We start from the raw sequence: 24434 nt of genomic DNA, 5'->3' as shown, positions 1-24434 counted from the left end.
ACATAGACTACCGACCCGTAGCACTCACGTCTGTAGCCATGAAATGCTTTGAAAGGCTGGTCATGGTTCACATCAACACCATTATCCCAGAAACCCTAGACCCACTCCAATTTGCATACCGCACCAACAGATCCACAGATGATGCAATCTCTATTGCACTCCACACTGCCCTTTCCCACCTGGACAAAAGCAACACCTACAGTGGGGAGAACAAGTATTTGATACACTGCCGATTTTGCAGGTTTTCCTACTTACAAAGCATGTAGAGGTCTGTAATTTTTATCATAGGTACACTTCAACTGTGAGAGACGGAATCTAAAACAAAAATCCAGAAAATCACATTGTATGATTTTTAAGTAATTCATTAGCATTTTATTGCATGACATAAGTATTTGATCACCTACCAACCAGTAAGAATTCTGGCTCTCATAGACCTGTTAGTTTTTCTTTAAGAAGCCCTCCTGTTCTCCACTCATTACCTGTATTAACTGCACCTGTTTGAACTTGTTACCTGTATAAAAGACACCTGTCCACACACTCAATCAAACAGACTCCAACCTCTCCACAATGGCCAAGACCAGAGAGCTGTGTAAGGACATCAGGGATAAAATTGTCGACCTGCACAAGGCTGGGATGGGCTACAGAACAATAGGCAAGCAGCTTGGTGAGAAGGCAACAACTGTTGGCGCAATTATTAGAAAATGGAAGAAGTTCAAGATGATGGTCAATCACCCTGGGTCTGGGGCTCCATGCTTGATCTCACCTCGTGGGGCATCAATGATCATGAGGAAGGTAAGGGATCAGCCCAGAACTACACGGCAGGACCTGGTCAATGACCTGAAGAGAGCTGGGACCACAGTCTCAAAGAAAACCATTAGTAACACACTACGCCGTCATGGATTACAATCCTGCAGCGCACGCAAGGTCCCCCTGCTCAAGTCAGCGCATGTCCAGGCCTGTCTGAAGTTTGCCAATGACCATCTGGATTATCCAGAGGAGGAATGGGAGAAAGTCATGTGGTCTGATGAGACAAAAATAGAGCTTTTTGGTCTAAACTCCACTCGCCGTGTTTGGAGGAAGAAGAACGATGAGTACAACCCCAAGAACACCATCCCAACTGTGAAGCATGGAGGTGGAAACATCATTCTTGGAGGGATGCTTTTCTGCAAAGGGGACAGGATGACTGCACCGTATTGATGGGAGGATGGATGGGGCCATGTATCGCGAGATCTTGACCAACAACCTCCTTACCTCAGCAAGAGCATTGAAAACGACCCGAAACACACAGCCAGGGCAACTAAGGAGTGGCTCCGTAAGAAGCATCTCAAGATCCTGGAGTGGCCTAGCCAGTCTCCAGACCTGAACCCAATAGAAAATCTTTGGAGGGAGCTGAAAGTCCGTAATGCCCAGCGACAGCCCCGAATCCTGAAGGATCTGGAGAAGGTCTGTATGGAGGAGTGGGCCAAAATCCCTGCTGCAGTGTGTGCAAACCTGGTGTGTGCAAACCCGTCAGTGTATCAAATACTTTTTCTCCCCACTGTATGTGAGAAAGCTATTCATTGACTACAGCTCAGCTCAACACCATAGTACCCTCAAAGCTCATCAATAAGCTAAGGACCGTGGGACTAGACACCTCTCTCTGCATCTGGATCCTAGACTTCCTGACGGGCCACCCCCAGGTGGTAAGGGTAGGTAACAACACATCCGCCATGCTGATCCTCAACACGGGGTCCCCTCAGGCGTGCGTGCTCAGTCCCCTCCTGTACTCCATGTTCACTCATGACTGCACGGCCAGGCACGACTCCAACCCCATCATTAAATGTGCTGATGACACAACAGTGGTTGGCTTGATTACTGACAACTACGAGAAAGCCTATAGGGAGGTCAGAGACCTGACCGTGTGGTGCAGGGACAACAACCTCTCCCTCAATGTGATCAAGACAAAAGGAGATAATTGTGGACTACAGAAAAAGGAGGACCGAGGACAGCCCCATTCTCATTGAGGGAGGCTTTAGTGGAGCAGGTTGAGAGCTTCAAGTTCCTTGGTGTGCACATCACCAACAAACAAACATGGTCCAAGCACACCAACACTGTCGTGAAGAGGGCACGACAAAACCTATTCTCCCTCAGGAGACCAGTCGGTACCCCCTGTATATAGCCCCACTGTTGTTATTTTCTGCTGCTCTTTAATTATTTGTTACTCTTATCTCTTACTTTTTTAGAGATTTTCTTAAAACTGCATTGTTGGTTAAGGGCTTGTAAGTAAGCATTTCACTGTAAGGTCATTTCGGCTCCAACCTTACAAAGGTGACAAGATGGGCTCCAACCTTACAAAGGTGACAAATAAAATTTGATTTGAGCATGATGCTGCCACCACCATAATTCAAGGTATGGATGGTGTTAGATGGGTGATGAGCTGTCCCTGGTTCTCCAGACATAGTGCTTTGCATTCAGGACAAAGAGTTCAATTTATGTCTCGTCAGACCACGTAATCTTTTGCCTTATGCTCTCAGAGTCTTTCTGCAAAGTCCAGGTGTGCCGTCATGTGCCTTTTTCTCCGGAATGGCTTCCGTCTGGTAACTCTCCCATAAAATCCAGATTGGTGAAGTGCTGTAGAGACTGTTATCCTTCTGGCAGGTACTCCCATCTCAGCCAAGGAACTCTGTATTTCTGTCAGAGTTGTCATTGGGTTCTCTGACCAAGGTCCTTCTTGCCTAGTTGGCCAGCTTTAGGCAGAGTCTGTGTAGTTCCATATTTTTTCAATTTCCCAATGACGGAGACCACTGTGCTCTTGGAAACTTTCAACACTCTAGAAATGGTTTTATACCCTTCATCACAATTCTATCTCAATGATTTATGGAGATATAGTTTGGTTTAGTTTCGGCTCTGTCAACTGTCAGACCTTATATAGACAGGTGTGTTTCTTTCTAAATCATATCCAAACAATTGAATTGATCACAGATAGGGTTGCAAAGGGTCAGAAACTTTCCTGGAAATGTCCGGAAATTTTCCATGGGAAGTTACGGCTGGACTCCCGTTATCGGGATCGATATGACAACAGCCAGTGAAAGTGCAGGGCGCCAAATTCAAACAACAGAAATCTCATAATTAAAATTCCTCAAACATACAAGTATTATACACCATTTTAAAGATAAACTTGTTAATCCAACCACAGTGTCCGATTTCAAAAAGGCTTTACGACGAAAGCATACCATGCAATTATGTTAGGTCAGCACCTAGTCACAGAAAAACATTTTTCCAGCCAAAGTGAGGAGTCACAAAAAGCAGAAATAGAGACAAAATGAATCACTAACCTTTGATGATCTTCATCAGATGACACTCATAGGACTTCATGTTACACAAGACATGTATGTTTTGTTCGATACAGTTCATATTTATATCCAAAAATCTCAGATTACATTGGTGCGTTATGTTCAGTAATGTTTTGATTCCAAAACATCCGGTGATTATGCAAAGAGCCACATCAATTTACAGAAATACTCAAAATAAACATTGATAAAAGATACAAGTGTTATGCATGGAATTATAGATAAACTTCTCCTTAATGCAACCACTGTGTCAGATTTCAAAAAAGCTTTACGGAAAAAGCACACCATGCAATAATCTGAGTACAGCGCTCAGAAACCAGAACAAGCCATACATATACCCACCATGTTGTGGAGTAAACAGAAGTCAGAAATAGCATTATAAATATTCACTTACCTTTGATGATATTCATCAGAATTCAATCTCAGGAATCACAGTTCCATAATAAATGTTTGTTTTGTTCGATAAAGTCCATCATGTCCAAATACCTCCTTTTTGTTCGCGCGTTTAGTTCACAAATCCAAATTCATGAGGCGCGAGTACTAGGTCCACACAAAAAGTTAAAAAGTTCCGTTAGAGTTCGTAGAAACATGTCAAACGATGTATAGAATCAATCTTTAGGATGTTTTTAACATAAATCTTCAATAATGTTCCAACCGGACAATTCCTTTGTCTTTAGAAATGCAATGGAACGCAGGTCGCTCTAACGGCCACGCGCGTGACCAGCTCATGGCCTTCTGCCAGACACCTGATTGAAACAGCTCTCATTCTCTCCCCTTTCACAGTAGAAGCCTGTGGTTCTAAAGCCTGTGGTTCTAAACAAGGTTCTAAAGACTGTTGACATCTAATGGAAGCCTTAGGAAGAGTAATCGGACCAAATTTACACTGCATCTTGGATAGGCAAAGAGTGGAAAAACTACAAACCTCAGATTTCCCACTTCCTGGTTGGATTTTATCTCAAGTTTTTGCCTGCCATATGAGTTCTGTTATACTCACAGATATCATCCAAACAGTTTTTAGAAACTTCAGAGTGTTTTCTATCCAAATATACTAAAAATATACTAATTTTCCTTAAATTCATCAAAAAAGTTAGCTTATAACAGTGAACCTTTTTCGTGGGATACACATAAAGCAATTCTAGGTCTTGTGGCATATTTTGATGAAACTATCCCCAATTCAATGGAATTGCAACCCTCTGCATGCACAGTGTATTTTTCCATCACATGTGCTGTGTACTCTTCCATCACATGTACAGCTGATTCTCAAGATCTTGCACACTAGTGAGATGCTATTGAGCCCACACTACTACACTGTCTGAGCCAAGGACTACATGCTTTCTGGTAAGTTTTGAATAGAATACTGGGTGGGGTGAATATATTTTAAATGACATACATTATTTTTTTGTTAACTAGTAAATAGTATCCTACAGTGTGTGTGTTTAAATCATTTCTAACTTGTTAACAATTTAGTTTTTGCTACCATGTGGATTTTAGTTTGCTTGAGCCTGCTAACTGAGAGGTGTAAATTAACCTGTTTCCATACATGTTTAATTTTAAAACATTTATCTTACAAAGGAGTTGCTTAATCTAACCGCTTAACTATTTATCTGTACATGGAATTGTAATTTTTTTCCTAATCTTTACAGGAAAATGCAACGGCCACTATCTGATGTGTGGAGACATTTCACTGCATCTAATGTAGAATGAAAAGCTGTGTACATTTGCAAATACTGTGCCAAATCATATGTGAAGAATGCAACAAAGATGCAGAATCATCTGGCAAAATGCATAAAGTTCCCTCAGCGCTCACAACAAGCAACCTCTGGACAAAAGTCCCTCTACTTCTATTCGAGGTGAAACTGATGAATCAGACACCTTATCGATAGCAACAGCTCATGGTCCTCCTGGAATCAGATGTTTTTTTGACTCAATGGAGGAACGTAGTCAGAGAAATGCTGATGAATGTCTTGCTCGAACTGTGTATGCAACTGGTTCACCTTTGATGTTCACAGGAAATGTGTATTGAAAGAGATGTCTGAATGTTCTTCGCCCAGCATACACCCTTCCAACCAGACATGCTTTATCTACTCATTTGCTGGATGCAGAGTTCAAGTGAAGGTCAAGAAAATCATAGAGAAAGCAGACTATTGCAATCATCTCTGATGGGTGGTCGAATGTTCGTGGGCAAGGAAAAAATAACTACATCATCTCCACCCCTCAACCAGTATTCTACAATAGCAAAGACAAAAGGGACAACAGACACACCGGTCTCCATTGCAGATGAGCTGAAGGCAGTTATCAATGACCTTGGACCACAGAAGGTATTTGCACTGGTGACAGACAATGCTGCAAAAATGAAGGCTGCTTGGACTAAAGTGGAGGAGTCCTACCCTCACATCACACCCATTGGCTGTGCTGCTCATGCATTGAATCTGCTCATCAAGGACATCATGGCACTGAAAACAATGGATATACTCTACAAGATAGCCAAGGAAATGGTTAGGTATGTGAAGGGTCATCAAGTTATAGCAGCAATTTACCTCACCAAGCAAAGTGATAAGAATAAGAGCACCACATTGAAGCTGCCCAGCAACACCCATTGGGGTGGTGTTGTGATGTTTGACAGTCTCCTGGAGGGGTAGGAGTCGCTCCAAGAAATGGCCATATCACAGTCTGCCGATATGGACAGCTCCATCAAGAAGATCCTTCTGGATTATGGATTTTGGGACAGAGTGGTAAGCAGCCTGAAAAAGCCCTGAAACCTATAGCAGTAGCCATTGCATGGATTGAGGGAGACAATGCCATCCTGTCTGATATTCAGACTCTGCTTGCAGATGTAAGAGAAGAAATCCGAATAGCCCTGCCCACTTCACTGTTGCTCCAAGCAGAGGAAACTACAGTTCTGAAATACATAGAAAAGTGTGAAGACTATTGCCTGAAGTCCATACATGCCGCAGCGTACGTGTTGGACCACAAGTACGCTGGCAAGAGCATCCTGTCTGGTGCAGAGATCAACAAAGCCTATGGTGTCATCACTACCGTGTCTCGCCACCTTGGCCTGGACGAGGTCAAGGTTCTTGGAAGTCTGGCGAAGTACACTTCCAAGCAAAGGCTTTGGGATGGAGATACAATATGGCAGTCGTGCCAACATATCTCATCAGCCATCTGGTGGAAGGGACTTTGTGGATCTGAGGCTCTTTCCCCTGTTGCCTCCATCATCCTACAAATCCCTCCAACATCAGCCGCCTCAGAGTGCAAATAGTCCTTGTTTGGGAACACACACACCAAAGCATGCAACAGGTTGACCAATACAAGGGTTGGAAAATTGGTGGCCAGCTGGGCAAATGAGGCATTTGGAGCCTGATAACAAGCCATCCTCAACAAGGTTGGAAAGTGATAGTGAAGATGAGGCCTCAGAGTCTGATGTTCGAGGTGGACATTGAGGAGGTCAAGGGAGAAGACATGGAAGCCTGAGAGGAAGACAAGCAAAGCTTTAGTTTCTAGACTATCATTTTACAGATGTATGTTGAAAACGTTTTTGGGAGATGCAATGGATCATTGGGGATCATTCAATATTCGCTTACTTTTGTTGTTCAGTGAAACCATCCCATGTGAAGAGTCAACTCATTTAATTAAAGTTCAATTCGTAACTAAATAGTTATTTGCAATTATGTCTACTTATGATAAGGTAAAAGGTTTATGTTTCTGTCTCTATGATATGGTAAATACAGTTGAAGTCGGAAGTTTACATACACTTAGGTTGGAGACATTAAAACTCGTTTTTCAACCACTCCACACATTTCTTGTTAACAAACTATAGTTTTGACATCTACTTTGTGCATGACACAAATAATTTTTCCAACAATTGTTTACAGATGATTTCACTTATAATTCACTGAAATCACAAATCCAGAAGGTCAGAAGTTTACATACACTAACTTGACTGTGCCTTTAAATAGCTTGGAAAATTCAAGAAAATTATGTCATGGCTTTAGAAGCTTCTGATAGGCTAATTGACATCATTTGAGTCAATTGGAGGTGTACCTGTGGATGTATTTCTAGGCCTACCTTCAAACTCAGTGCCTCTTGGCTTGACATCATGAGAAAATCAAAAGAAATCAGTCAAGACATCAAAAAGTCCTCCACAAGTCTGGTTCATCCTTGGGAGCAATTTCCAAACGCCAGAAGGTACCACGTTCATCTGTACAAACAATAGTACGCAAGTATAAACACCATGGAACCACGCAGCCGTCATACCGCTCAGGAAGGAGATGCGTCCTGTCTCCTAGAGATTAACATACTTAGGTGCGAAAAGTTGAACAACAGCAAAGGACCCTGTGAAGATGCTGGAGGAAACGGGCACAAAAGTATATATATCCACAGTAAAACAAGTCCTATATCGACATAACCTGAAAGGCCGCTCAGCAAGGAAGATGCCACTGCTCCAAAACCACCATTAAAAAGTCAGACTACAGTTTGCAACTGCACATGGGGACAAAGATCGTACTTTTTGGAGAAATGTCCTCTGGTCTGATGAAACAAAAATATAACTGTTTGGCCATAAAGACCATTGTAATGTTTGAATGAAAAAGGGGGAGGCTTGCAAGCCGAAGTACACCATACCAACCGTGAAGCAAGGAGGTGGCAGCATCATGTTCTGGGGATGCTTTGCTGCAGGAGGGACTGGTGCACTTCACAAAATAGATGGTGTCATGAGGAAGGAAAATTGTGTGGATATATTGAAGCAACATCAAGACATCAGTCAGGAAGTTAAAGCTTGATCGCAAATGGGTCTTCCAAATGAACAATGACCCCAAGCATACTTCCAAAGTTGTGGCAAAATGGCTTAAGGACAACAGTCAAGGTATTGGAGTGGCCATCGCAAAGCCCTGACCTCAATCCTATAGAACATTTGTGGGCAGAACTGAAAAAGTGTGTGCAAGCAAGGAGGCCTACAACCTGTTTCAGTTACACCAGCTCTGTCTGGAGGAATAGGCCAAAATTCACCTTATTGTGGGAACCTTGTGGAAAGCTACCCGAAACATTTGACCCAAGTTAAACAATTTAAAGGCAATGCTACCAAATACTAATTCAGTGTATGTAAACTTCTGACCCACTGGGAATGTGATGAAAGAAATAAAAGCTGAAATAAATCATTTATTCTACTTTATTCTGACATTTCACATTCTTAAAATAAAGTGGTGATCCTAACTGACCCAAGAAAGGGAATTTTTACTTGGATTAAATATATATAATTGTGAAAAACTGAGTTTAAATGTATTTGGCTAAGGTGTATGTAAACTTCTGACTTCAACTGTGTATCCAATGCAAAAAAACATCTACATTTAAAATGGTATTAACATTAATTTGCATACATTTCCATTAATTCACATATATTCCCACGGAAAGTTTAAACCTCTGAATATTCCCCAAAATGTGCATCCCTAGTAACAGGTGGACTCCAATCAAATTGTAGTGATATCTCAAGGATGATCAAAGGAAATGGGATGCATCTGAGCTCAATTTGAATTGTCATAGCAAAGGGGTTTGAATACTGATGTAAATACGGTTCTGTATTTCATTTTCAATAAATAAGCAAACATTTCTAAAAACATGCTGTCACTTTGTTATTATGGGGTATTGTGTGTAAAAAATAGATTTAATCCATTTTGAATTCAGGCTGTAACACAACAAAATGTGGAATAAGTCAACGGGAATGAATACTTTCTGAAGGTACTGTAGCTTCACCTAGAAGGAGCCTGCCTCCTTTGAACAGGTGAATGGCAATAGCACCCTCGAAGGGTGGCTTCTGTTCTATCAAACTGGCCACCTCTGCCGATGACTTGAAATCCGCAGCATCTCGAAGCTCACAGGTGTGACCCGCTGATTCAATGTGTGCCCTGAAATGAAAAGATTGTAGCTTACAGTTAGCTAGCACTATAGCTATATCTCGATGTGTAGGTTAACTGGATAGCTAGCTAGGTGGGAGCACTTCTTCTTTTATGGTATATTGGCAACCATTTAAATGTGCATTCCGCCACCTACTGTGATGGATGGAAACAGAATTCCCCCCCAAAAAACGGAAATACTAGCAAAAAAAAAGATTTAAAATAAATAAAACAACTTCACTGTTATAAAAATAAACAGATCTGTTCCCTAGAGGCTCAAGGGGAGCCTGGGAGGGCGGGCGGGCCGTATTCTGGCGCCAGTACCCCTTGCTAGTCTTCAGATGTAAAATTCTTAAGTCCTAAAAACATTTCCACCACAGCCACAATCATGTCCAGTTTCTTAGACTTCTTTGAGACTTTAGCCATACAGTTTATAACTGTGGCAATGAATGCCACAAAAATATTCATTTTTAACACAGGGTTTCTTTTGACTGACAGCAAACATTTACAACAGGCTGTGGTGGATCCACTACCTAGGATTACTTCACTAGGATTACTTGCTTTCTCAAATCTTTTAATCGCCTCCGCATAGGAGATTTGATTGCTCGCTCTAACTTTTGCCACCTCAAACTCCTTCACCCCAGGAACTCGGGATCATGAGCCCCACCACAATTGCAACTCGTCCTTCTGCACAACGTTTTCAGTATACTACATCCGTCTACACACACTTGAAACATTGCCAAAACCTTTACAGTTCTTACACTGCAGGAGTTTGGGAACAAAAGCTCTTACAATGCATCTTACATAACCAAGCTTCACATGCATAGGTAGATGCTCTTTATCAAAAAACATAAGGACCGACAGAGACTTTCTTCTTTTTCTCCAGTCACCCAGCAGGTCAGTTGCCGGGCAACAACCACACCAGGAATTCTCTTCAGGTATTCAACCTGAACATATGTGGTCACCCCTGAGATGACTCCTTTGACAGGTGCTCTACTCCGAAGTTCAAAGTACCAAACTTCTGCTGTCGGGATAATTTTGAGACCCACTGCAATCTTCCTCTGTTCTTCAGAAATACAATAAATCAAAATAAGACCACTCCTGGTCACTCTGACAGAGTCCTGGTCACTCTGACAGTCACTCTGACACTTTTCCCAGCGTATACTTCACCATTTGACACCTCAAACGGGTTTCCCACATACGCATCCTTACTCAACAAACGCATCCAAAGAAGATGTGAATCATTATCATTCATAGACGTATCCTCCACTCTCATTTTAGAGAGAATTTCCTTTTAGATCCAGTTTTCAAAACTACGGTTGTCCATTCAGGATATTCATCTTCACCAACTTTACTCGACTCGCTGTTTGATTTGAACTCAGCATCCACTTCCGCCATTTTACTCCAACTCCAATCCCCTATTAACAAAATATTTTAATTCCTGTATTCTTTTATGTTCGCTTCATTGGCAGTTCGGCACTGACAAACGAACCCCCTTCTACCTCATGTTAACATCAGTCTCTACGCGTTAATGTTTTTGATTAATCACGACTGATTCCCCGATGGGAGCGTTGATCCAACTGATGTTAGCCAATATATTTGACAACCAATGACAGGTGAGGTGGGTACTAACCAGAGTCGTGCATTTCGATAGATACATGGCTCTGGCACTGACCATTGAATGGGAATCATTGGCCAATACTGGGCATGTATTGCAGATCCAACATACTATGATTCCTTATTGTATGCTAGGTAAATTGAGCTCCGGTCTCCAATATTTAATGATCCACATTTTCCTGACAGTGAGCTAGCTAGCACGTTAACGTTACTTCCTTATTTTCAAGACAACCCAAAAACTACCTCGCTAACGTTACCTTATTCTCTCGGCTGTGGTGCAGTTTCCCGTTTTTGGACTGAGGCATGCAAGAAATAGCAATTTCATAGCTACACCCAGGGCTGTCTCTATATTTACAATTTCAATAGAGGTTCGATGTAAAAAGAATGTTCAATTCGTGTAGAGTTGACTGAGTTACAGGCTGTTTATAGCTCATCCTGTTGACACCATGAGCTACGTCATCGTTGGCACACGTGGGACTGTTTACAAATGACAGTCCGTCTTTCGTAATGTTCCCCTGGAAACGAGGAACGCTCTCTCTGGCCCCTCCAAAAAAAGCCTAGCGACCTTTTAAAAAAAAAACAATATAGCTATATAATTATTTTTATGGCTATATTTATTAATTCGTTTCATTCCATTTTGAGTACTCTGATCTTCACTCATGACACTCTCTACTCAAAAGAAAGAGGAACTGCAAGCACTGCAGGAAGTGTTAGCTTTGAATGGCTTCCTTTTCGACCAATAGATTATAAGCATGTTACCATTGTGGCCAATGGAGCTAGGCTAAAATACGACAGTGGGAGGAATTAAGATGACTCAACTATGTGCATCGAAACAGCGCAACAACTGCACGAATCACAACTTTGTAAAATGTAGGGATTGACTGCCTCAGTCGCTCAAACTGTCAGTAGTGTTATGTGAAGTCGTTTAATCTGTTTATGTTATTCGGGAAAAAGCACAATTTAGACTGCTGAAGGAGCTTACAGTCACGCGCCAGTGCTGTGACAGGCAGTGTGAGTGTCAGTTTCATTACAGTTACGCGAGTAGCTAGCTTGCTAGATATTCTCTTTTCTGAACACATTGATTTAGTGTCAGGTCGAGCAAGAAAACTTTTAGGATAGGAGGCTAAATGGCAGACGTTGGAACGTGTGTCATTCATTAAAGGTACTGTATGCTACTTAGTGTTATGATGCGAATCATCTTTCTAAAGCTAGCATGCCGATGTCATGAACCACACCAAACTTTGTAAGCTAGCTAATATTCCATGCCTTACTTAGCTATCTAAGAAAACAAGTATCTCTTAAGCTGAACTGGACCACCCCGTTGTAGTCTCTCCAACATCTTAACGACATCATAACACCTAGTATTGTTGTATTTTTATCATCCCGTGTTCATTTTGTTTAGGTTTGACGTTTTTCCAGTGAACATTTCAAGTCAACAAGTCAGCTGAAGATGGCCAGCAGGAATGCCAGTGAGAGCACCCCTCTTTTGGACAGCAGCTCTGTGACTGTGAACAGGCCTGTGTCAGTGTTCCAGGGCAGAAGACTGGCATGTGCTACTATTCTGCTGGCAGAGTCATTGGAACGAGTGGCATTCTATGGCATCACTTCCAACCTGGTCCTTTTCCTCAACAGTAGCCCATTTTATTGGGAGGGAACTCAGGCCAGCCAGGCACCACTGATGTTCATGGGGGTTACATACCTGATCTCACCATTTGGTGGCTGGCTGGCTGATGCATATCTGGGAAAGTTCTGGACAATTGCTGGCAGTTTGATCCTGTACTTTCTTGGCATACTGTTTTTCCCATTTATCGCAAGTACAGACTCCCAGAATACCCTGTGTGGTGATGAAATGGCATTTCCAGTGCAACCGGCTGAGTGTTTGAGCACAAACGGTACCCTTCCAAGCAATGTGACCTGCCCCACACGGGCACCTTACTGCGGGCCAGTGATCTACACTGCCCTTGTTCTCATTGCCCTTGGTGTGGGAACAGTGAAATCCAACATCACTCCATTTGGGGCAGACCAGGTACAGTATATCTTATAACTGAACAAAGCAACCTCTCTAAGATCTGTTATGGAAACTTAATGAATGCTCAATGTATTATGCTTAACACTGTTGCTAATGCGATCCCGTCTAACACAGACTAATTTATAACACCTGAAAGGTTCTAACATTATCTTACTTTGGTCAGCCTTGTATATGGACTGGAAGGGTAATCGTGGAATAGGAAAAATGTTGATGTACTATGCCTGTCATCTCTCTAGGTTTACCACGATCACTCAATCCGCAAGACCCCTGCTAGTTGTAGCCATTGGTAATTTGCATCATGAGGTTTACATTTGGGTAATGCCATCAATCAGGTCAACACACCAGTCCTCTAAGGCTGAGAAGAATGCTAGATGAGTAATTTTACATCAACATAGGAAGCGAAACTCACATGTGTCTCATTCTTTTTCTCATCGAAATTAAGTATTAGGGCTACCTATAAGACCCGCCATGAAGGAGGAAAGAACATTTCAGTAGGAAATAACTGAAAGGGGTCATTGTTATTCAAATCTAGCTAAACCAGGCTGGCCAAAATAGTTTTCAAAGAGGTGGTGACTTTGATTAGCACAGATTTGAATTCCATCGTCATGATTTTCAATTGTTTTTGCTTGCCACATTTTTAGTGGGTGATTGATTTAGACACTCATTTTGATTGCTAAATGTTTCATGTGGGATACAAAAGTAATACTGTGGTAAAATGGTCATGCCATTGAGTAGAATTAGTTGTTCATCTTCAAAACATTATTAGATTAACCTATTCATGAGTTAGTGGACAGTCTTATTGCTTTTCACAAGGTTACTTCCCCTTTTTTGAAGCATGGAATAGAAGGAATATATTAGCACTGTAGGCTGCATCACATGGTAGTTATGCACTCTTGTTTTATTTTACCTATATTTAACTAGGCAAGTCAGTTAAGAACAAATTCTTATTTAATGCCATTGAATGGAGATTTACAACAACATGTTTCCTATGATTAGGCCTACTGTTTTTTAGATGGCCATGCATGCCCATTTTGGGTCTAGCCTATTGAGTTTGATTATAATATTACAATACATTTTTTTTTCTAAAGGATGCTGATGGATTGCAGAGGTTGAATGATGATATTGGTTGCCATGACAAGCCCTTTTGCCTCACAGGTAAAAGATCGTGGCCCAGAGGCCACTCGCAGGTTCTTCAACTGGTTCTACTGGTGCATCAACCTAGGGGCCATCTTGTCCCTAGGTGGCGTGGCTTACATCCAGCAGAACATCAACTTCCAGTTGGGGTACATCATCCCAGCCGTGTGCCTGGGTGTCTCCTTCCTGGTGTTCCTGCTGGGGCGTACAGTCTTCATCAACAAGCCAGCTGACGGTAGTGCCTTCACTGATATGTTCAAGATCCTGGGTTACGCCTTCTGCACTGCACAGTCCAAAGAGCCCAACCTGCTACGGTAAGAGGGGCCAGCCAGATCACCATTGTGTTGCTCTTACTTAGTAGTACTATATCAGTAGCTGGATGTGGGCTAGATCAAGGGTGTGAATGAGGGCTGGGCTCTCTCTGATCTCGATGGACACCCAATACTCTTAACTTTATAACAAACATCTTCAAATCTTCTTTAGGATAAAAAAATAAAAATAAGGCTATGTGCTCCTGTTTGGCTCAGTTAGTAGAGTATTGCGCTTGCAATGCCAGGGTTGTGGGTTCAATTTCCAGCACCCCCCAAATGTAAAATGACTAAGTCCCTTTGGATAAAAGCATGTGTGTCTGTATGATATCTTCTCTGGTCCAAGATCTCACCACTAGGTTTTGCTGGTAGCCCTATATGTTAAACTTTTCTTTGATCCCCAGCCTGTACTGTAGAAGTTTCTTTTTTTCCCCTGGCATTCATCATCATTCGTTGTGGAGGAAAGTTATTCCAAAGTTCTGTTGCTTGACTTTGAACCTAAGTAGCACTATCAGTCCAAAAGCTTGACATTGAATATTTTAAGTTGGTCAATCCTGCAGCCTTTCAAGAATTCCTTGTTAAGGCTTTTTATCCAGAGATGGGGATTATAGGCTTTAGTATATCGTTTCTGCCCTTTCACTAGAAGTGCTGTTATTTTAAAGGAGAGACATTCACAAAAAAGTCCTAATTAAGTCTCTTAACTCCAGAATTTAGTTGAATTGTAGCTGAGTTTGTTTATGGGATATTTATTAAATTGTACGGCCCTTATCAAAACATGGACTAACAACTTTGTATGTCTTTAAAGTTGTTAAAATGTGTTGTATTTCTTCTCTTGTAAAGGGCTAAACCGACTATGCTGGACGGTGCCAAGGTGACATATGGAGGGAGATTCCCTGAGGAGAAGGTGGAGGAGGTGAAAGCAATGCTTAAAGTTCTCCCGGTGTTCTTTGCTCTTATCCCATACTGGACTGTATACTTTCAGGTGAGAGATTGATCTATTCCCCTCCTTTTGTTTTCATAGAACTAAGCAACGTGAATTACATCAGGATCAAGTACAGTAGGTTTTTTCAGTGTTTTTGCAGGGAAAATGGCATCAGTTAAGAAATAGGAATTTTCTTTTCACTGTTCTGTAGATGCAGACAACATATTTCCTCCAGAGCCTACATCTAAGGATTCCTGACACCAGCACAGGCACCAACAGCAGTGACGGCACCCTCCAGGTAAACTCAAATTGAACCCCAGCTGATTTGCCTGCATGTGTGCTATGATTATTCCCACTAGGCAGAGATGTAATTTCAATATCCAGTTTTCATTTACACTTGGTTGAATTGTCAACTAATGTGAAATCATCAAAAACATTCACCATGTCATGGATCTAGGTTCAAATTTAGGTGGACAAAGACAGAATACCTTCCATTGACGATTTTTTGCAAATCCAATCATTTTCCCACGTTGATTCAACGGCATCACATTTAAGTGTTTTGTTGAAATGACGTGGAAACAACATTGATTCAACCAGTCTTTGCCCAGTGGGTAGTCAATGTTGCTCTGACCAAATGCTAGAAAGCATAGTCTGTCACATTTAGTCTGCCCCACAGGTCCAGTTGGTTGTCTCTGTCTAACCTGATTTAGAATGGGAAGGATTAGTTTCCCTATAGAGTAGAGATGAGTCAGTAGGCCAGTGAAAAAGCATCAGAGACAACAGCTGGAAGCAGTCAAGGTTGCTAAACCCCTGAGGATTAAATCAAAAGTTTGACCCACTCCCTAATCACAGATAAACACCCTGGTTTTCTGTTGTCTCTCGTGCTTCGGTCCAGACATTTTTTTTCCCCTGGGTGATGCCTCTAACTAGACTAGGCCATGTCTCTTCTGTTGTAGTGTGTCCCATTATCTCCCAGGGAGTAGCTTATGTGAAGTGTTTGGTTAATCCACATCACATACTTTGACTACAAATGGTTAAGAGACTAGCACCTGTTTGCGTTTGTTTCTACTTTTAGATTCAAAGTCTGTCAGGCATTTGAACATACACATGCATAGGGTGGTAAGGGAAGTATGTAGAGTAAAATGTGAACTGAAACACTTTCTCGTTAACCACACATTCTATGGTGTTAAAACATCCACCATCTTAAAGGGGGAAATCCACAGTTGAAACAATAACAAAACCCGTCCCTGCCACTGTTTCGATAAAAAGTCGAGGGATGGGGCTTGAGAAATGTAACCACTCTCAAAATCATAGACAGAGCTATGGATGCAAGGATTGACCATGCATGATAAACACTAGTTTTAACCATGTTTTGAGGCAATAGTGTTTGTTTACTTTTACTTTGCATACAAACATTGAAGACAAATAGTCCTATATGTTGTGTTCTGATGGGGTACTGTTGAACTAAGCTCATGAGGCATTTCTAAGTTATATTCTTCAAGATTCACTGGGTACGTATTCATTTTTATGTCCAAAAATGTATGTAGCAACTGCAGGTTTCCCTCCCTTTTTTTTTTTACAGATCTAAAAAGAGCAAACACATGCCACTTATTCTGTTTTTCATTTGTATTTCAATACTATCTGCCAAAACAGCTTTCAGGTGACATGGCCATTTCTCAGCAAGTGATTTTATGAAATGGTCTTTACATTCAAGTATCATTTAAACAGGAAATGCTGTTGTTTATTTTCATTCTCAGCATGTAGTATTTGTCTCCAAAAAAAGGAAGTGCTTTTACCATACTCTAAGCAGTCATCAAATTGAAAATGGAAGTGAGATCAAATCTTTACCACAGTGATGTTGTGCGCCTTTAATCCTGGAGATACATTTGAGCTGTAATTTACAGAGAATATTTTTTTCATGAAATCATATCCTACTCTGATGATAGCTGAGAGCAGGTAGCCAGGGTAAGCTTGGCAAAGCAAAGGCAAGCAGTGAAGACATCAAAGCGGAAATGGAAGATTTTATATTACTGGCCAGAATAATAAATAAATCATTTAGTTTTATAGTATTTTTCCCCTCCCAGTTAGTTTTAATGTGTAAGTGTTGAGGCAAGGCCAAATGTGTATAGTAGAGAGGCAGTTATGTGTGTTCTTTCTGGTTCAATTACTTTCTTGACAATTGCACATTGCAAGGTAATGGGCAGAAATGTCCAAAAGTGTAAAGTAATTATTTCATTAATCCTAGTCTTCCAAAGTACAGAGACTTCTTGAGTAAAAACCAACACTCTCAAAAGTTTGGTCCACCTGTGTTTTTAGGGTCACTTCTCTGCATACTCAGTCCAAGGGAAGAGTAGCTGCAGGATGAAGAGCCATTTTACTGTTTGGGCAGTTTTTCTGCTTAATTAATACTTACCGATGTTAATGTGCTCCCCCTCTGGTTGCTACTGGGGCACCTCTGCCAATCAAACTAGACTCACCCGGGTGCAAATACTTAGCACACTTTCATGTTTTGGATATGATAATGAGGGGGCGCGCACAATGTATAAATTACCAGCGGTTAGTCTAAGAAATGTAAATTCAATCAGGGAATAAACGGGACCGTCAAATGTTTAAAACTAGATGGTTTGAGAGTTCAGGAGGCACTTAACATTTGAATTGCAAAATAAATAAGGACTACGCCTTGCAGTTTCCTGTAGCATTTTCTTTCAATTGTAGGCTACGTTTCAAATAAAACATTTAAAAAAACATGTTTTCCATGTTGATTCATTTATCCAGTGTATTCATATGTATAATTTCATAGAATGTTTTGATGATGATAATAATTTCTCCATCTCTGGTCTTTTGCTAACACTAATTGCTACTGCAGCAGTCTTGTTTATCATTTCACCAAAACATATTTGCTGCTGGGACATTATGTTACCCACGTAACTCTGAATTATTCTAATACATGATTAATTGTTCTTTAGATGGTGTTACCAGATTTAGTTTGTGTGCAATAGATTTTGTGAGATGTAAACTATACTTTCATTTTTATTTGAATATATTTATTTAACTTGAGTTTTGGTTCAGTTTTAGTTCTGTCCAGCTGAGGGCGCCAACACGGTGTCAAGGCCATCAGCACATCACTCCCTCACCCCTGAGGAACTGGACAGGAGTGCACTGACATTCTCTATTGTTTTCCATGCCTTGTGCACTTCTTGTAAATAGTTTCTCATGTTTGTCTTCTGGATTCCTGACAGATCACATTCCGCTTCCCTGCCGCCTGGCTGACAATGTTCGACGCAGTGCTTATTCTCATGCTGATCCCTCTTAAGGACAAAGTGGTGGACCCCATCCTCAAACGCAGAGGCCTGCTGCCCTCCTCCCTCAAGAGGATCGCAGTGGGGATGTTCTTTGTCATGTGGTCAGCTGTGGCGGCTGGTGAGTGGAGTGCAACGGCTAATCCTTACTGTGTCTGGCATGTCTTGAGAGCCTGTTATGGTAGATCATGCTAGTAAATCTTCCATTTAAACCACCCCACATCCTCTTCAACCTACAGTTTCACAATGTCACAGTCATACTGTTAACCATAATAAATGTCACACATTTCAAATGTCACATGTTAGGGAAAATCCCATCTCCTTGATCTTATCTCTCAATGAGATGTGTTGCTGTTCCTTATTCTGTCGCTGAGAAGATGTCAGGGTCAGGAGTCATGACTCACGAGGCAAACAGGACAAAAGCCAATGTTGCTTTGCTTTGCTTAAGCAGTATGTTGCGCATGTTTAACATGTTCAATGACTTTTAAGAAGGGAAAGGATAGCAAGACGGGGATCATTTGTAAAAATTCAACGTTCGTACAACTTTTTAAATTTTTTTTAATTTGAGTGAAAGGGAAGTGGGATACCTAGTCAGTTGTACAACTGAATGCATTAAACCCAACCCCTCAGAGTGTTGCGCGGAGCTGCCTTAATCGACCTCCATGTCATCAGTGCCCAGGGAGCAGTTGTTGTTGGGGGTTAATTAACTGCCTTGCTCAGGGGCAGAACAACCGATTTTTATCTTGTCGGCTCGGGGATTCGATCCTTCAAGAACGATTCACACCCCTTGACTTTTTCCACATTTTGTTGTTGCAGCCTGAATTTAAAATGGATTAAATTGAGATTGTGTCACTGATCTACACACAATACCCCATAATGAGGATTATTATTTCTTTTTGTACAAATTATTTAACAATTTAAAGCTGAAATGTCTTGAGTCAAGTATTCAACCTCTGTATTATGGCAAGCCTAAATAAGTTGCATGGACTCACTGTGTGCAATAGTGATTAACATGATTTTTGAATGACTACCCCCATCTCTATACCCCACACATACAGATAATTGTAAGGTCCCTCAATCATGAAGTGAATTTCAAACACAGATTCAACCACAAAGACCAGGGAGGTTTTCCAATGCCTCCCAGACTGGATTTGACCTGTTGGTAGATTAGTTAAAAAATAAAATTAAAAGCTGAAAGGACACTGAATGTCCCTCTGATCATGGTGAAGTTATCAATTATGCTTTGGATGATGTATCAATACTCTGTTGCCGGAGAGGAAGGAAACCACTCAGAGATTTCACCATGAGGCCAATGGTGACTTTAAAACAGAGTTGAATGGCTGTGATAGGAGAACTGAGGATGGATTAACAACATTGTAGTTACTCCACAATACTAACCTAACTGACAGAGGAAAAAAATAATGAAAGAACAGAATAAAATCATCCAAAACGTGCATCTTGTTTGCAATAAGCCACTAAACTAATACTGCAAAAATGTGGCAAAGAAAATATATATTTTTGTCCTGAATACAACACATCACTGAGTACCACTCTTCGTATTCCTATATTGCTCCCGGGTGGCGCAGCATCTCAGTGCAAGAGGTGTCACTACAGTCCCTGGTTCGAATCCAGGCTATATCACAGCTGGCCGTGATTGTGCCCGGCCCAATTTGCCCAGCGTCATCCGAGTTTGGCCCGGGGTAGACCGTCATTGTAAATAAGAATTTGTTCTTAACTGACTTAAAGGTTAAATGTTTTTTAAAAAAGGCGGCGTGGGATGTTCCCCAATTCCGGAAGGGGGACCTGAGTGAAAATGTTTGGGGTTTAGGATAAAAAAATTAATAGAATAGAGCTAAGCACAGGCAAAATCCTTGAGGGGAAACTGGGAGATTTACCATTTAGCAGGAATATATCGTAAAGCACAAGGCCAAATTTACACTGGCGTTTACTAAGACATTGTTCCTGAGTGGCCTAGTTAAAGTTGACTTAAATTAGCTTAAATCTATGGGAATACTTAAATGGCTGTCTAGCAATGGTTGACAACCAACTTGACAGAGCTTGAAGAATTTTAAAAAGAATAATGGGCAAATGTACAATAGTCATCTCTCCTCCTTCCAGGCGTTTATCTTTGAACTTACAGTATATGGTGATTGGCATCTACACTTTCATAGTATTACCACAACAACCAGCAAAACCATTGTCTTTCAATCACCCACGTGGGTATAATCAATGAGGAGATGGCACATGGGTAACTGCTTCTATAAACCAATGAGGAGATGGAAGAGGTAGGACTTGCAGCGCGATCTGCGTCAGAAATAGGAATGACTTCTATTTTAGCCCTTGGCAACGCAGACGATCGTTGGCGCAATAATTGAATAACATGGATTTCTACATTTATTTTGCAACGCTCGCGCACGCGATGTGTCCGGTCTGGTCAGCATGTTAGACTTACCCAAAAACACTCACAGCTGTAATTGCTGCAAAAGGTGATTAACACATTGACTCGGTGTTTAATACCTATCTAATCAAGATTTGAGCGTTTTTAGTTTTCATTAATAAATATTTTTCTTCCACTTTGAGTTGTGTGTGGATTGTTGACAATAGGACAAATCCATTTTAATCCCACTTTGTAACATAACAAAATGTTTAAAAAGTTGAGGGGTGTGAATACTTTTTGAAGGTATTGTATATTTGACCAGCCCCACTGTCCTCTACAAAGGGGACCTGACCTTCACAGGGCTGTTTGTTCTTCATGACGCAGCAGGTAGTCTGTCAAAGGTATTCATATTCTTTGCCTCAAAACACAGCTCTCTGGTTAGATGGTATCATACAGACTTGGGGAAAAAAAGGTGTACTTTGTTTTCTCATCCTTATATAGCATAGGGAGTAGATGGGATGCCATGCATCTTCTACTCTGGTCCTGTTTGACTGCACCCATAGAGCACTGCTCAGTCCAGTTCCAGCCTGTGGATTATCTTTGAAATAGACCCAGCCTAGCCTGTCACTGGCTGCTGCATTGATGTATTCAGGCTAAAATATTTTGATTGAGACAAGCCTTTTCTCAAATCAGTGGCACACTTGAGAACCAATGCACGTATTAATGTCACACATTTTATTTGTCACATGTGCAGAGTACAAGTGTAATACTTTACAGTGAAATGCTTACTTACAAGCCCTTAACCAACAATGCAGTTAAAGAAAAAAAGTTAACTATTTACTCAAATAACAGTAATAAAATACAAAATAAGTAGTAGCAATAAAATAGTGGTAGCGAGGCTATATACAGGGGCTACCAGTACAGAGTCAATGTGCGGGGGAACTGGTTAGATGAGGTCATATGTACATGTAGGTAGAGTTAAAGTGACTATGCATGGATAATAAACAGTATCACCAGTGTAAAACTGGGGGGTGGGGACAAATAGTCTGGGTAGCCATTTGATTTGCTGTTCAGGAGTCTTATGGCTTGGGGGGTAGAAGCTGTTAAGAAGCCTTTTGGACCTAGACTTGACGCTCCGGTAACGCTTGCCATGTGGCTGGAGTCTGACCATTTTTAAGGCCTTCCTCTGACACCACTTGGTATAGAGGTCCTGGATGGCAGGAAGCTTAGCCCCAGTGATGTATTGGGCCGTACACACTACCCTCTGTTCTGCCATGAGGCCGAGCAGTTGCCATACCAGGCGGTGAAGCAACCAGCGCTCTCGATGGTACATCTGCCAAATCTTTTTGTCTCCTGAGGGGGAATAGGCGTTGTCGTGCCCTCTTCACAACTGTCTTGGTGTGTTTGGACCATTATAGTTTGTTGGTGATGTGGACACCAAGGAATTTGGAGCTCTCAACCTGCTCCACAACAGCCCTGTCAATGAGAATGGCAGTGTGCTCGTTCCTCCTTTTTCTGTAATCCACAATCACTTCCTTTGTCTCGATCACGGTGAGGGAGAGGTTGTTATCCTGGCACCACAATGCCAGGTCTCTGATCTGACCTCCGCCCTATACGCTGTCTCACCGTTGTTGGTGATCAGACCTACCACTTGTGTCACTGGCAATCTTAATGATGGTGTTGGAGTCGTGCAATCATGAGTGAACAGGGAGTACAGGAGGGGACTGAGCACACACCCCTAAGGGGCCCCCCGTGTTGAGGATCAGCATGGTGGATGTGTTGTCACCTACCCTTACTACCTGGGGGCGGCCCGTCAGGAAGTCCAGGATCCAGTTGCAGAGGGAGGTGTTTAGTTCCAAGGTTCTTAACTTAGTAATGAGCTTTAATGGCACTATGGTGTTGAACGCTAAGCGGTAGTCAATGAATAGCATTCTCACATAGGTGTTCCTTTTGTCCAGGTGGGAAAGGGCAGTGTGGAGTGCAATAGAGATTGCATCATCTGTGGATCTGTTGGGGTGGTATGCAAATTGGAGTGGGTCTAGGGTTTCTGGGATAATGGTGTTGTGAGCCATGACCAGCCTTTCAAAGCACTTCTTCGCTACTGACGTGAGTGCTACAGGACGGTACCTTTGCTTTCTTGGGCACAGGGACCATGGTGGTCTGCTTGAAACATGTTGGTATTACAGACTCGGTCAGGGAGAGGTTGAAAATGTCAGTGAAGACACTTACCAGTTGGTCAGCGCATGCTCGGAGTACACGTCCTGGTAATCCGTCTGGCCCTGCGCCCTTGTGAATGTTGACCTGTTTTAAGGTCTTACTCACATCGGCTATGGAGAGCATGATCACAGTTGTCTGGAACAGCTGATGCGCTCTCATGCATGCTTCAGTGTTGCTTGCCTCAATGCGAGCATAGAAGTTATTTTACTCGTCTGGTAGGCTTGTCAATGGGCAGCTTGCGGCTGTGCTTCCCTCTGTAGTCCGTAATAGTTTGCCACATCCGACAAGCGTCAAAGCTGGTGTAATACGATTCAATCTTCATCCTGTATTGACGCTTTGCCTGTGATGGTTTGTCGGAGGGCATAGCAGGACTTCTTATAAGCGTCCAGGTTAGAGTCCCGCTCCTTGAAAGCCGCATCTCTACCCTTTAGCTCAGTGCAGATTTTGCCTGTAATCCATAGCTTCTGGTTGTTGGATGGATGGATGGTCACTGTGTGGATGACGTCATCGATGCACTTATTGATGAAGCCAGTGACTGATGTGGTGTACTCTTCAACATGTTCCAGTCTGTGCTAGCAAAACAGTCCTGTAGCTTAGCATCTGCGTCATCTGGCACTTCCTTATTGAGCGAGTCACTGGTACTTCCTGCTTTAGTTTTTGCTTGTAAGCAGGAATCAGGAGGATAGAGTTAGTTGTGTTTTTGCCAAATGGAGGGTGAGGGAGAGCCTTCTACGCTAAGCATCTCTGTGTAAAGGGGGTCTAGAGTTTTTATTTAAATGTGATTTTTTTTTCTCTGGTTGCACATTAACTTCTTATGGTATAGGGAACGCTTGCGTCCCACTTGCCCAAAAGCCAGGGAAAATGCAGCGCGGCAAATTCAAATAAAATTATAAAATCAAACGTTCATTAAATCACACATGTAAGATACTAAATTAAAGCTACACTCGTAAATCCAGCCAACATGTCAGATTTTAAAAAGGCTTTTCGGCGAAAGTATAAGAAGCTATTATCTGATGATGGCACAACAGTAAACAAAGTAGCATATTTCAACCCTGCAGGTGCTACACAAAACGCAGAAATAAAAAATAAATCATGCCTTACGTTTGACGAGCTTCTTTTGTTGGCACTCCAATATGTCCCATAAACATCACAATTGGTCCTTTTTGTTCGATTAATTCCCTCCATATATATCCAAAATGTCAATTTATTTGGCGCGTTTGATCCAGAGAAGAAAACGCTTCCAAATTGCGCAAACTACAAAATATTTCAAGAGTTACCTGTAAACTTTGACAAAACATTTCAAACTGCTTTTGTAAT

At 41.7% G+C, this 24434-nt stretch overlaps 2 protein-coding genes across 7 annotated transcripts in view; one reads left to right on the top strand and one right to left on the bottom strand.

Annotated features, from left to right (window-relative positions):
• Positions 1-11366, bottom strand: part of glt1d1 (glycosyltransferase 1 domain containing 1) — a 41439-nt gene extending 30073 nt beyond the window's left edge. For 2 of the 5 annotated variants that reach the window (XM_042331596.1, XM_042331598.1), the window contains exons 1-2: positions 11089-11364; positions 9051-9226 (exon numbers count right to left, since the gene is read on the bottom strand). In XM_042331596.1, the coding sequence (XP_042187530.1) occupies positions 9051-9226; positions 11089-11156 (244 nt within the window). In that variant the 5' untranslated portion in view covers positions 11157-11364. Of the gene's footprint in view, positions 1-9050; positions 9227-11088 lie in introns of all 5 variants that reach the window. The other 3 variants (XM_042331600.1, XM_042331599.1, XM_042331597.1) reach the window with 3 other exon arrangements.
• A 345-nt stretch (positions 11367-11711) lies between these two features.
• Positions 11712-24434, top strand: part of LOC112262986 (solute carrier family 15 member 4) — a 39346-nt gene continuing 26623 nt past the window's right edge. The window contains exons 1-6 of one of the 2 annotated variants that reach the window (XM_024438908.2): positions 11712-11842; positions 12234-12857; positions 14016-14308; positions 15143-15284; positions 15436-15522; positions 18464-18644. In XM_024438908.2, the coding sequence (XP_024294676.1) occupies positions 12282-12857; positions 14016-14308; positions 15143-15284; positions 15436-15522; positions 18464-18644 (1279 nt within the window). In that variant the 5' untranslated portion in view covers positions 11712-11842; positions 12234-12281. Of the gene's footprint in view, positions 11994-12233; positions 12858-14015; positions 14309-15142; positions 15285-15435; positions 15523-18463; positions 18645-24434 lie in introns of both variants that reach the window. The other variant, XM_024438907.2, reaches the window with a different exon arrangement.

The sequence above is a fragment of the Oncorhynchus tshawytscha genome, linkage group LG12 (assembly GCF_018296145.1).
Source record: "Oncorhynchus tshawytscha isolate Ot180627B linkage group LG12, Otsh_v2.0, whole genome shotgun sequence".
Lineage (NCBI taxonomy): Eukaryota > Metazoa > Chordata > Actinopteri > Salmoniformes > Salmonidae > Oncorhynchus > Oncorhynchus tshawytscha.
The sequence above is the reverse complement of the archived record's forward strand: the minus strand, read 5'-3'. Positions and strand labels throughout refer to the sequence as shown.